The sequence below is a fragment of the Bombina bombina genome, chromosome 4, assembly GCF_027579735.1.
Source record: "Bombina bombina isolate aBomBom1 chromosome 4, aBomBom1.pri, whole genome shotgun sequence".
Lineage (NCBI taxonomy): Eukaryota > Metazoa > Chordata > Amphibia > Anura > Bombinatoridae > Bombina > Bombina bombina.
Genome location: NC_069502.1, coordinates 173,281,492 through 173,294,749, shown reverse-complemented (window position 1 = coordinate 173,294,749; position 13,258 = coordinate 173,281,492). Strand labels below are relative to the sequence as shown.

Genomic DNA, 13,258 nt, shown 5'->3' with positions numbered 1-13,258 from the left:
GAAAGTAATTTATCAGGTAAACATAAATTCTGTTTTTTTCATGCAAAATAAATAAAAACAATTATTTAAAAAGTGATCTGTCACATTTCTGACAAACATTTATAAACATTTGCGCTCTCACTACCCCTCCAATGAAAAAGGACACTCGACACTAAATACATTTCATGCACCGCCCTCTAATAATGCGTGTCACCATATTGAAACCTAGGTTACACTGCAAGTATCTGAAGGAGAGTTGCTGCACATGTGCAAACAGGTCAGAACTGGAATGTAGTGAAAGACAGAAGTCACCGTGGCGGCACTCATGACTAGAGGGAGGCGGGGAACAATCTCAATACTGTGCTTGTGAATTTATTTAGTGTTTAATGTCCCTTTAAAGTTGTTTGATTGCACAACTTGTCTGTGGAATAGATGCCCAGTGACTGACAGCTCCCACAGCATCATTAAAAGGCGTACAAATTACAATATTTTCTATGTGAACAATATTACTATAATTTGTTTTTAAATATTATGGTTAGGGGTCATTGGGAAATCTAAACAGATTGATACTGAGGCGTAATTTATCATATTACCCTGCTAGATGACCCAGGACAGAGATGGGTTTTCTATTAAATGATATGTGGAGTATTTGCTTTTACTTTATCATATAAATACTAAGACAATAATGTATGTTAGTGCCAAGGTTTAATGCATTGGCATAAAATATATTTATCTTGCCTCTACAGGAGCTGAAAGAATTTATTATCACATTAGTTTTATTGCAGAGCACAATATTTGTGAACTGTCCAATCAAGTATTACAGATTTACAGTGAACTTGAGCATTTTCTGTAAAAAAAAACCATTTCATTTCTTTTGTATTGTACGATTAAGAATATAAACTGTAGCGCTAAATAATTGTGTTACAATTGTAACTATGTAGAAACTATCCAGTGAAGAAATAAAACTATTTAACTCATTAGCTTCCGAGCGAGCTGAGGGGTTAAACTTATACCAGAATAATATATTGTAATATAAAGAATTATTAAGAAGTCTGTTTACATTCTTCAGGACTCACAAAACCGCCAGAGCACGGCGTACAGTTTACATCAACCACAAGGAAACAAGGAACACGGCACTGAGAGAAGTGGCTACCTCTATAAAAAGAGTGATGGGTATGGATCATTTGAGATTATTCATTTTTGTTATGTTTTCCTTATACTAGAAGATAACTGAGAGAATGTGTCTTTTTAGGTTAAGAAAGGTTTGGCAGAAGAGGAAATGCTCTGTAAAGAATGGGTTTCTAACTATATCTCATGGCACTGTAAGTATGCATATCACTTTGTTTAGAATGTGTGTTCCTGGCCTAACATGGAATATCTACTTACTGTTTTGCCAATCACAGGTTTAGGATTGTTCTTTTTTTCTTTTTCTTTTTTTTTTTTTGGGGGGGGGGTGTTTTGAGGTTTCAGTCACATTCTTCAATCCATAAACTCACAAAACAGATACAACACTATGATATCAACATGAACTGGATTCTTAAATGTTTTTCTACAACTGAATGTTGCTGTTGCTAATTGAATATTTTTTTCTGTGAACCACTGAGCTGTTTAGAATATTACAAAAAATGAAAGGTGCATGAAATCCCACTTTATCTTTCATGATTCAGATAGAGCATGCAATAGTAAATAGCTTTACAATTTACTTCTATTTAATTTGATTTTTTCTCTTGGTATCCTTTGTTGAAAAGCATACTTAGGCTCAGGAGCAGCAATGCACTACTGGGGGATAGCTGGTGATTGGTGGCTGCACATATATGCCTATTGTGATTAGCTTACCCTTTGTGTTCATTCTAGCTCCCAGTAGTGCATTACTTCTTCTTCAACAAAGGTTGCCAAGCGATTGAAGCACATTTGATAAAAGAAGTACATTGAAAAGGTGCTTTAAAATGTATGCTCTATCTGAATCATGACAGACAAAAACTGGGTTTCATGTCCCTTTGTAAGGGTATGGGTATGTGAATCAGCATTTGAGTGTTCTGTTTTTCTCTTTCAAATTCACTTATAAACTTCACCAAATTGTAGATTTGTATTTGAATTACTGCAAATCTATAAGAATCAGCATTCAGAAGAACAAATGTAAATTAATGTTTTTATTCTCTTAGACTTGCAGTGCTTTCAATGCAAGTCTGTGAAAATCAACACTTGAATGTTCCATTTACTTATCTGAATGATATGTTTCTTAGACATATAGTGATTTTGGTGAAACCTCTATTATCTTTAAGAACACAAACAGTATTTGAAACAGCAAAATTGAACATTCAAACATTGATTCTCATAGACTTATCTTACAGAGGCACATAAAATTGGATTGCTGGCTAAAAATTAGGGGCGCGATCCGATATCGATCGCAGTTTGCGGCGCAAGCGAGGAGACCGGCGTCGCCCGCAGTTTCAGCTCGCAACTCGAGCCATCCCATATAAGTCGCCGTCAGATGCTAAAGTGCCGTAAGTCTCACAAACCAGCGATGTCCAGAAATCTGCGCAAGTACAAATTTCTGGCGTCGCCAGTGACTTGCGGCACGTTAGAATCTGCCGGCGCCTATAAAACCTGACTAAAGTCTAAAACACCCGCACTGTCTAACACGCCTCCCTAACATAGCCCGCACTGTCTAACACGCCTCCCTAACATAGCCCGCACTGTCTAACACGCCTCCCTAACATAGCTCGCACTGTCTAACACGCCTCCCTAACATAGCCCTAACATAGCCCGCACTGTCTAACACGCCTCCCTAACATAGCCCGCACTGTCTAACCCTCTATCCGCTATCCCCCCTCACTATCCTAACAATAAAAAAGCTATTAACCCCTAAACCGCCGCTCCCGTACCCCGCCGCAACCTAATAAAGTTATTAACCCCTAAACCGCCGCTCCCGTACCCCGCCGCCAGCTATATTATATCTATAACCCCCTAAAGTGAGCCCCTAACACCGCGGCCATCTATATTAAAATTATTAACCCCTAATGTAAGCCCCTTACACCGCCGCCATCTATATTAAAATTATTAACCCCTAATGTAAGCCCCTTACACCGCCGCCATCTCTATTAAAATGATTAACCCCTAATTTAATCTACCTACCCCGCCACCAGCTATATTATCTATATTAACCCTAAGTATATTATAGTTAATATAGTTATTACATTATATATATTAACTATATTAACCCTAATATTATATTAGGGTTAATATAGTTAATATAGTTACTATAGTATTTATATTAACTATATTAACTCTATCTAACCCTAACACCCCTAACTAAATTTATATTAAATTAATCTAATTAATTTATAAACTAAAATATTCCTATTTAAATCTAAATACTTACCTATAAAATAAACCCTAAGATAGCTACAATATAATTAATAATTACATTGTAGCTATGTTAGGGTGAATATTTATTTTACAGGTAAATAGTTAATTATTTTAACTAGGTATAATAGATATTAAATAGTTATTAACTATTTAATATCTACCTAGTTAAAATAATTACCCAATTACCTGTAAAATAAATACACCTACACTATCAATAAATGTAATAAACTACAAACATCTATCTAAAAATACAATTAAATTAACTAAACTAAATTACAAAAACAAACAAACAATAAATTACAAAAAATAAAAAAAAGATTAAAAGATTTTTAAGCTAATTACACCTATTCTAAGCCCCCTAATAAAATAATAAACCCCCAAAATAACAAAAATTCCCTGCCCTATTCTAAATTAAACAAATTTCAAAGCTCTTTACCTTACCAGCCCTTAAAAGGGCCTTTTGTGGGGCATGCCAATAGAATGCGAGCTCAATCTGATTGGCTGATTGGATCAGCCAATCGGATTGAACTTGAATCTGATTGGCTGATTCAATCAGCCAATCAGATTTTTTTAACTTAATTCCGATTGGCTGATAGAATCCTATCAGCCAATCGGAATTCGGCGGACGCCATCTTGGATGACGTCATTTAAAGGTACCTCATTCCAAGTTTAGCAGTCGGCCGGGATGGATGCTCCGCGGCGGCGGAGCGAAGAAAGAAGATTGAAGATGCCGCCGGAAGAATGAAGACTTTGCTGCCGCTTGGAGGAAGACGTCGCCGGAGGAAGAATTCTTCTTTGCCGCTTGGAGGATGACATCGCCGGAGGAAGAATTCTTCTTTGCCGCTTGGAGGATGACATCGCCGGAGGAAGAATTCTTCTTTGCCGCTTGGAGGACGACATCGCCCGGATCGGATCAGGAGTTCGTCCCGGTGTGGTGAAGACAAGGTAGGGAGATCTTCAGGGGGGTAGTGTTAGGCTTTTTTAAGGGGGGTTTGGGTGGGTTTAGAATAGGGGTATGTGGGTGGTGGGTTGTAATGGGGGGGGGGGATTGTATTTGTTGAATGCAAAAGAGCTGAATTCTTTGGGGCATGCCCCACAAAAGGCCCTTTTAAGGGCTGGTAAGGTAAAGAGCTTTGAAATTTGTTGAATTTAGAATAGGGCAGGGAATTTTTTTTATTTTGGGGGTTTATTATTTTATTAGGGGGCTTAGAATAGGTGTAAGTAGCTTAAAAATCTTGTAATCCTTTTTTTATTTTTTGTAATTTAGTGTTTGTTTTTTTTTGTAATTTAGTTTAGTTAATTTAATTGTATTTTTAGATAGATGTTTGTAGTTTATTTAATTTATTGATAGTGTAGGTGTATTTATAACTTAGGTTAGGATTTATTTTACAGGTAATTGGGTAATTATTTTAACTAGGTAGATATTAAATAGTTAATAACTATTTAATATCTATTATACCTAGTTAAAATAATTAACTATTTACCTGTAAAATAAATATTAACCCTAACATAGCTATAATGTAATTATTAATTATATTGTAGCTATCTTAGGGTTTATTTTATAGGTAAGTATTTAGATTTAAATAGGAATATTTTAGTTTATAAATTAATTAGATTAATTTAATATAAATTTAGTTAGGGGTGTTAGGGTTAGATAGAGTTAATATAGTTAATATAAATACTATAGTAACTATATTAACCCTAATATAATTAGGGTTAATATAGTTAATATATATAATGTAATACCTATATTAACTATAATATACTTAGGGTTAATATAGATAACATAGCTGGCGGCGGGGTAGGTAGATTAAATTAGGGGTTAATCATTTTTATATAGGTGGCGGCGGTGTAAGGGGTCAGATTACGGGATAGATAAGGTAGATGGCGGCGGTTTTAGGGGCTCACAGTAGGGGGTTAGTTTATGTAGATGGCGGCGGGGTCCGGGAGCGGCGTTTTAGGGGGTAATAACTTTATTAGGGATTTCGGGGGGGGATCGCGGTTGACAGGGAGATAGACATTGCGCATGCGTTAGGTGTTAGGTTTATTTTAGCAGATCGCGGTTGACAGGGAGATAGACATTGCGCATGCGTTAGGTGTTAGGTTTATTTTAGCAGATCGCGGTTGACAGGGAGATAGACATTGCGCATGCGTTAGGTGTTAGGTTTATTTTAGCAGCTAGTTTAGGGAGTTACGGGGCTCCAATAGTCAGCGTAAGGCTTCTTACGGCTGCTTTTTGTGGCGAGGTGAAAATGGAGTAAGTTTTCTCCATTCTCGCCACGTAAGTCCTTACGCTGCATATTGGATACCAAACTGCGCGGGTTTGGTATACCTGCCTATGGCCCAAAAAACTGCGGGCGACGGCAGAAATATACGCGCGTAACTTCTAGCTTACGCCGTATATAGGATACCAAATCCGCGCAATTATTGGCGTCGCCGGCTTTTGCGGGCGACGCTTTATATCGGATCGACCCCCAGAATGTCAGTTTAATTGAACAGATGTGGTCAACGTTCACTGTTTTATATTAGTGCTCAAATGTTCATTAATTCTTAATTAGCACAATGCAAATTGAATAAAAAGAAAATAAGATGTATATGGTTCCCATTCTTTGGCTCCTTATATTTTTAATTTTTATTGTGTAGCGTTTAAATGGAAAGATTATTTATAATAGATATCATTTAGTTTATCGAAAAGTGTGTTTTTTTAATTCATGTTTTTTATTAGGCTAACATTCCACCTGCAAAGCTGAACCTGCTCACCTGTCAAGTAAAAACAAACCCTGAGGAGAAAAAGAATTTTGACCTCATCTCTCGTAGGTTTCCTTTATGTTTTTGTTAGTTGGTGATTTGTGTAACTTGTCACATGGATATGATTGTTATTACTGGATTTCACCATCTCTGCTCTACATATTACTGTATCAAAATCATTTATTTAAATGCTATTTTGATGAGTGATTGTAGAACTCATATTTTGTAGATCTAAGTGAAGAGAGTTTGGTGACCATGCAACTGGTGCATGTTCCCAGCTATGGAGGTACAGATGATTATTCTAAAGTATCACAAATAAACTTTATGCATTCGCTGTCATCTTCCCTACGTTTTCTGTGGCGGTGATATTTTGCAGTCTGCTTGCTAGCACCATAAGAATTCCTTTGTAGGGGAAGATTGCACTGTGTTTTCTAAACTCCTGGCTATGGGAATTGTATGTGACCAATTGCTTTGTAGTGCTGTGCAGCCTTCTCTAGCAGTCAAGTGGTTAAATGGATAGTCTAGTCAAAATTAAACTATCATGATTCAGATAGAGCATGCAATTTTAAGCAACTTTCTAATTTACTTCTATTATCTATTTGTCTTTGTTCTCTTGGTTTATTTGAAAAAGCAAGAATGTAAGCTTAGGAGCTGGCCCATTTTTGGTTCAGTACCTGGGTAGCGCTTGCTGATTGGTGGCTATATTTAGACACCAATCAGCAAGTGCTACCCAGGTACTGAACCAAAAATGGGCCGGCCACTAAGCTTTCATTCCTGCTTTTTCAAATAAAGATAGCAAAGAAAAATTGTTAATAGAAGTAAATTAGAAAGTTGTTTAAAATTGTATGCTCTATCTGAATCATGATAGTTTAATTTTGATTAGACCATTCCTTTAAATTAGTGGAGACAGAGACATTCCAGCAGGTATCATCATTGATTCATTTACTACTTCCTAGTAGCATTTTGGAGTTTGATACTAATTCATTTTACTATAGGGAAATGTAGGTTTTGTATATGTGTGTGTGTCTCTGATTATGTTTTTTTATTACTTGTTGTTATGCACAGATTTAATGTTTATTTTACACTCAGCCTGTTTTTCTCTGCAGATGATCGGACTTATCATTTTCAAGCAGAGGATGAACAGGATTGCCAAATGTAAGTCCCTATTTACGCTGGTTTTCCATTTATAAAATGTAATAGTTTTACTTTTACAAGCATATTTAGCCTGTTGCTATATACAGTAAACTAGTATGGATTTAAGTAATCCAGCAAAAGGACTTGTGAGAGATGTACTGAAAGATTGGTTACAATGATACACATATAGCAAGATATTTGTTTTAAAAGAAAAATGTTCTCAAGATGGCAGTCAATTTGAAAAAGAGCTGAATGCCATTTTAAGGGAAATGCCCATACAAATGCCCCTTTAGGGGCAATGGGTAGTTTAGTTTTTTTAAGTGTTAGGTTTTTTGTTTTATTTTGGGGGGTTTGGTGGGTCGGGAGGGTTTACTATTAGGGGGACTTAGTATTTTTTAGAAGTAAAAAAGCTGTTTAACTTAGGGCTATGCCCTACAAAAGTCCCTTTTAAGGGCTATTTGTAGTTTAGTATTAGATTAGGGGTTGTTTTTATTTTGGGGGTATTTTTTATTTTTATAGGGGTATTAGTTTAGGTTTACATTTTTTATTTTGGATAACTTTGTTTATTTATTTCTGTAATTTTACTTTTTTATTTTTTGTAACTTAAAGGGCCACTAAACCCAAAATCTTTCTTTCATGATTCAGATAGAGAATAGAAATTTAAACAACATTACAATTTACTTTTATTATTTATTTTGCTTCATTTTTTAGATATCCTTAGTTGAAGAAAAAGCAATGCACATGGTGAGCCAATCACACAAGGCTTCTATGTGCAGCAACCAATCAGCAGCTACTTAGCATATCTGGATATGCTTTTCAGCAAAGAATATCAAGCGAATAAAACAAATTAGATAATAGAAGTAAATTAGAAAGATGTTTAAAATTGCATTCTCTTTCTAAATCATGAAAGAAAAAATGTGGGTTTCATGTCCCTTTAAGCTTGGGGGTTTATATTTTGTATACATAGACTGCCCTCTGGACAGGCTTTTCGCCTAGTTAACAATAAATATGATTTAGAATTCTTAAAACAAAATGCTGTTGTCATGTTGCTTTCCTTTGTGCAGATCAGAAGCTGAGAAACCTAAATCATACAGACAGATGAACATATTTACACCTCCTGAAGTGATTCTTTATGTATAATCTGTTCTTCTACAAAAGCAAATTTAGCAGAGGATGAGTCAAGGAACCCCCCTCTTTTCTGCAGAGGAAAAGTCATGGAAGATATTATTGTAAAGTGGATATTCAGAAGTTAAACTCTATGTTGAAGGAGATATGAAATCATTGAAATGAAATAAAGCATCAGACAAAAGAAATCTGCTTTTGCTTTGATGAGACTCAAAAAAAAGATGCAGTTGGAACTTTTTGTTTCACCCATGATGCATATATATTGTAATGGGTGATTCATTGCTTTTAAAACCTGTCCTCAGGCCTCCCCAACTGGCCAGATTTTCAGGATTACCTTGGATGAGAGCAGGTAAAATAAACATGTTTGCTAATCAGCTGATTATTTCACCTGTGCTCTAGTTCAGATATCCTCAAAATCTGGCCTCTTAGGGAGGCCTGAGGAAAGGTTTTAACCAGTGGTTTAGCTTGTGGGGCATGTATAGTAGTGATAGTAGTGACCTTGAGTCGGCCTTTTCATTAGTCCGAGTACATCCACAGTTTGTAAGGTTAATTTTCTTCTTAAATGGAAAGAGTCCACAGCTGCATTCATTACTTTTGGGAATTCAGAACCGGGCCACCAGCAGGAGGCAAAGATACCCCAGCCAAAGGCTTAAATACTCCTCCCAGTTCCCTCAGCCCCCAGTCATTCTTTGCCTTTCGTCCCAGGAGGTTGGCAGAGAAGTGTCAGAAGTTTGTTTTTTGTCTCTTATGGAGGGTAGTACTCTTCGACATGGGACAGGAGTTTTAAGTAATCCTGTCAGTCTCTCAATGAGGGCCTGGTTGAAAGTTAGAGTCCGGAGATGCAGGAAGAGTATTTCTGCGAAACCATCCCGACTCATTTTAACAGCTCCACAAGCAGTCAGCGTTGTCGAACTTCGCTTTGCTTCGTGCTTTCTTATTTCAAGTCTCTGGCGGAGGCGATGCTACTATCTGTCACACTTGAAGGGCCGTGTTCCTGTTTCCACGGCATAGATTCTGGTAAGATTGTTTTATTTTACTTCTTCATGAATGTACTGTCATACAAATGTTTCCGGTGAATTGCCCATCTTGCAGGATTTACTAGACTATAGGGTCTCAGTTGGACTCCTTTTGTATTTTGGAATCAAGGGTTAATATCTCCTGAGGGGGATTATTGAACAGGGTTTTTTTTTAATCATATTTGTTATGTGATTCAATCTGCTTATGTGTAGTGTTAACTGGGCTCATGGCTTGGAACATAAAGGCCTTTGGAAGTGACGCAACCTTATGGTTGGGCGCGCTTTTTTGGACTGTACGGTTCACCTTGTGACTTGGCGTGATTACGTTCTGGGCTCCATTTCCGCATTCCTGTCCATGTGGCGACGGAGAAATTCTGGTCCGCAGGGGTCTGGGTCATAGGAGGTGGTGAGTGCCCCAGCCATTGTGGGTGTCAGATGCTGTTTAGTTTTTGTTTTTCTTATAGTCTATATTTGCATATTCTCTATCCAGCTATGAAGGATTCGGATGCTGAGACTGTTTAAATTTCAGATTCCTTGTCCTGTGAAGAATTTGGTTTGGCCTCATTGACACGTCAATCAGTTATGTTCGGTATGCCGTATTAGAGCGCCTTGTTCCCCGGGCTCGGGGAATCAAGGGACCGCTGAGCCCTCCGCCTCTGGGGGCTCTGTCCTCCGAGAGGCGAGTTCCCTACCTCTCCCTCCTACTACACATGCGGATTACCCAGATTATGTTTATCCCTCCTTGCAGGGTGGCTTGTTCCCCCTACCCCCCCACCCCCGGAGGCTGCAGCACGTTTTCACTTCCACAGACGTTTATTTGCGTTTGTGCTCGTGCCCTGTTGTCCCGGGTCTCCCGGGCCTTGGGAAGGCCTGTACAGTTCCCTGTGGGTGTGGCTGTCCCTGGGTGTTGTGCCTTTCATTACTGAATAGCGCACCTTCGCGTTTTACTCAGACATGTTTTTCAGTTATTAGACGACCCTATCCTTAACTGATACGGGAATCCACAGTCTTCTACTTCAAATGGCTCACCTCATTAGACATGAGGGGATGAAGTAATCTCCTGATTGTCCTTCCCAGTTTTGTTGGAAGATTAGGGTTCCATTTGGCTGGTCCTGCGTGTAGGCCTGTTTCTTCTTGGGCATTAACCTACGGGTTGCCTATATTTTCTTTTATCCGATTAGGATGTCTTTTATTTTTGTTTATATGTTTCCTTCTGGAACTTCTGGGATCGATACTCACTCTTACTTCTGCTGAAGTTTGTTAAGCGACATGTTGGTCCTATGTTTGTCTGTTACTCCTCCTTCCCCTCTGAGGGAGGATTTATGAAACTTGACAGTTAGGACCCTGGCGGCAGGCTGGTCTTATTTGGGTTTTTCCGTCTCGTGGATGTTCAGACACGTGGCACCGTTTCTGTTTGGCTGGTCCAGTCGAGGTGCCGAGTGCTCATATCATTTGTGTTTCTTGTTTTTGTTTCAACAAGTTCAGCTAAGCATTCTAGAGGACCTGTGGGTCCGTGTGGCAGGAAGGATTGTTTCCGTCCTTATTAGCCCTCAATCTATTTAGCTGCGTTACTCTCTCTGGCGTCTGATATTATCGGGACCTAGAGTTTCTTCCCCCAAGCAGTGGAGGGTTGGAGGGCTTAGTGCCCTCTTGCCGCCGATTTGGGTGGTTTGGCCTTCTGAGGCTCTGGGATTATCCTTTTTGGACTTGGTCCTTCAGCAGCTAGAAGTCTGATGGGTAGCTTAGCTGCCTAGCTGCCGAAGGTTTGCAACCTGTAACCAGCTGTGGCTATTTGCACATTGACTGTGTAATGTCAAGCTGTTTTCATGAGAAAGCAATCCGCTTTTTCCCTGTGGTTTAGGTCTCCTTTTAGGGACCTAGTTTTTCCTCTGGGAGGTGGTTGTTCCCTTTTAGGGACTCTGGGCATGGTCTCCTTTGGGCTCTGCTTAGGGTTCTTTCCCGGAGCTGGGTATTCTCCGTATTCTTTTCTCTCTGTGATCCTCTGATTGTATGTAGGTGATGTGGAGACCAGCCTTTGCTCGAGTGTCTTTGGCCTCGAGGTATCCCCTTGCTTGTGGTCCTGTGGCTGTTTGAGCATCTATGGGCTCTAGTGTCGTTGTACGACTTTTAACGCCTTAGCTCTTTTTGGAGCATTGGACTTCGGCAAGGGGTGGTCTCTTCCTTGGGTCGGGACTTACGAGTTATTCTCGTGATCCAGGTTGATCTGGATATTGCATTGATATCTCCTTGTGGGTCTGTTTTTTTATATCAGACAGGGTGTTAAGTTCGCGGTTCTTGTTTGTTTAAACATTTGGGGGCTCGGGCCTATCTTCACCCTGGTGCTTCCGGTTGTTTGAAGTTTCACTCAGCGTTTTCCCTTGTGGACCCCACTGCGGGTGTTACCAGACTTTTAGGCTCTAGGGCTGGTTCGGGGTTCCCCAGTTCCAGGGAACTTGGGCTATGACCTTTATTCTGACTAATTGACCTGGTCATGGTTGGCCTTTTTTTCTGAGTGCCGATGCTCACTGGGCTTGACATACGACTTTATGGTCGGTTTTTCTTGGTCAGCTTGCTGTAGTAACCTTATGAATTCACTGCTCTGCAGACATATGGGTTTACAGTGTCACTGCTGCAACTATTGCACATTGGATGTGTGTTAGCAAGCTACATTTTTAGGGCGATTCCTCCCATGTTCGTGTGCGTTGGAGATTTGATCTATCCTTTAGCCTGTGGCTTGGGGTCTTGTGGGCAGTTGCTCTGCCTTTCTGTCCCCATTCCTTTTCTTAGGGGGGTATTCTCCTTCCTATGGAGGTGTGGTCTCTTTCTTAGGGCTTCTCCTAGATTCAGGAGGTTTGATCTGAGAGTTAACCTTTCAGAGAGGGGTATTCTCTCTGGGTTGTTATGTTCCATCTGGAGTCTGTCTGGCTCTGTGTCGAGACTGTTGGGCCCTTTGCTAGATTCCTTTGGGTCTACGGCCTTGTCGTCTGTTCCATCTGGAGTCTGTCTGGCTCTGTGTCGAGACTCTGTTGGGCCCTTTGCTAGATTCCTTTGGGTCTACGGCCTTGTCGTCTGTTCCTAAGGAGTCGGGTTGGCACCCGTGCTCTGTTGGGATGGCTGTGTCCATTATTCCGCTTGTTTTTGAGCTGATGTTGGGCTTCTCCTGTTCCTCTGTTTCAGACCTGTCCGACGTTTGGGCTGGCCCGGCTGGAAGTGGGTTCTGAGATGCATTGTCATCTTCAGGATTTAGGTTGGCATAGTGGCTAGCTCCCTGGGCTTGCAAGCAGAAGATCCAGGGTTCCAATCCACCTTCTAGTTCTGGTTGTAACCTCTCATTCTTGGGGGTGCAGTGGGCCTCGTTGAAGTTAGGTGCTTTCCCCTTTTAGAGACCTATGTGTAGGTCTGGCTGCTTAGATTGCCTAGTGCGTGCTCTCTGTCTGGGAGTTTTTTTCTTGCAATCTGTTCTCTTGCTGGCCGCTTTTTACTTCTCAGCAAGTATTCTTCCGTGTCATCCTGATGATGGCTGCTTGTTCATGACTCAGGTTTTTTTGGCTAGGTCTGTTGCACGTTTTTTGTGTCGGAATAGTTCAGTATTCTATGTTCTGGCGATGTGAGGATTCCGTCTTTAGTTGTCTTTCGGTGCTTTGCACTATGTTGGGAGAAAAGTTTCTCTGTTCCGATGCCCAGTCCTAAACCTCTGGTTTCTGCTTGGTCTGGGCGTAGCCTCCCTATGTTTGTCAGGACCCATTTGGGTCTTTGTGTGATGGGCTCGCTATAGGGGGTTTTCCTTCGATTAATTTTGTGGTGACCTTCCGGTTTCCCTTCGGTTATTCCTTGCCCTATCCCTTTGGGAATTTAGTCTGGTGTTCCCTTCGTTAGTGAGGGGTGAT

General features: G+C 39.9%; 1 protein-coding gene across 2 annotated transcripts in view; it reads left to right on the top strand.

Annotated features, from left to right (window-relative positions):
- Positions 1–13,258, top strand: part of ASAP2 (ArfGAP with SH3 domain, ankyrin repeat and PH domain 2) — a 774,383-nt gene that overhangs the window by 601,081 nt on the left and 160,044 nt on the right. For both annotated transcript variants that reach the window (XM_053709709.1, XM_053709708.1), the window contains exons 10-13: positions 1,049–1,152; positions 1,232–1,301; positions 6,074–6,161; positions 7,203–7,251. In XM_053709709.1, the coding sequence (XP_053565684.1) occupies positions 1,049–1,152; positions 1,232–1,301; positions 6,074–6,161; positions 7,203–7,251 (311 nt within the window). The remainder of the gene's footprint in view (positions 1–1,048; positions 1,153–1,231; positions 1,302–6,073; positions 6,162–7,202; positions 7,252–13,258) is intronic.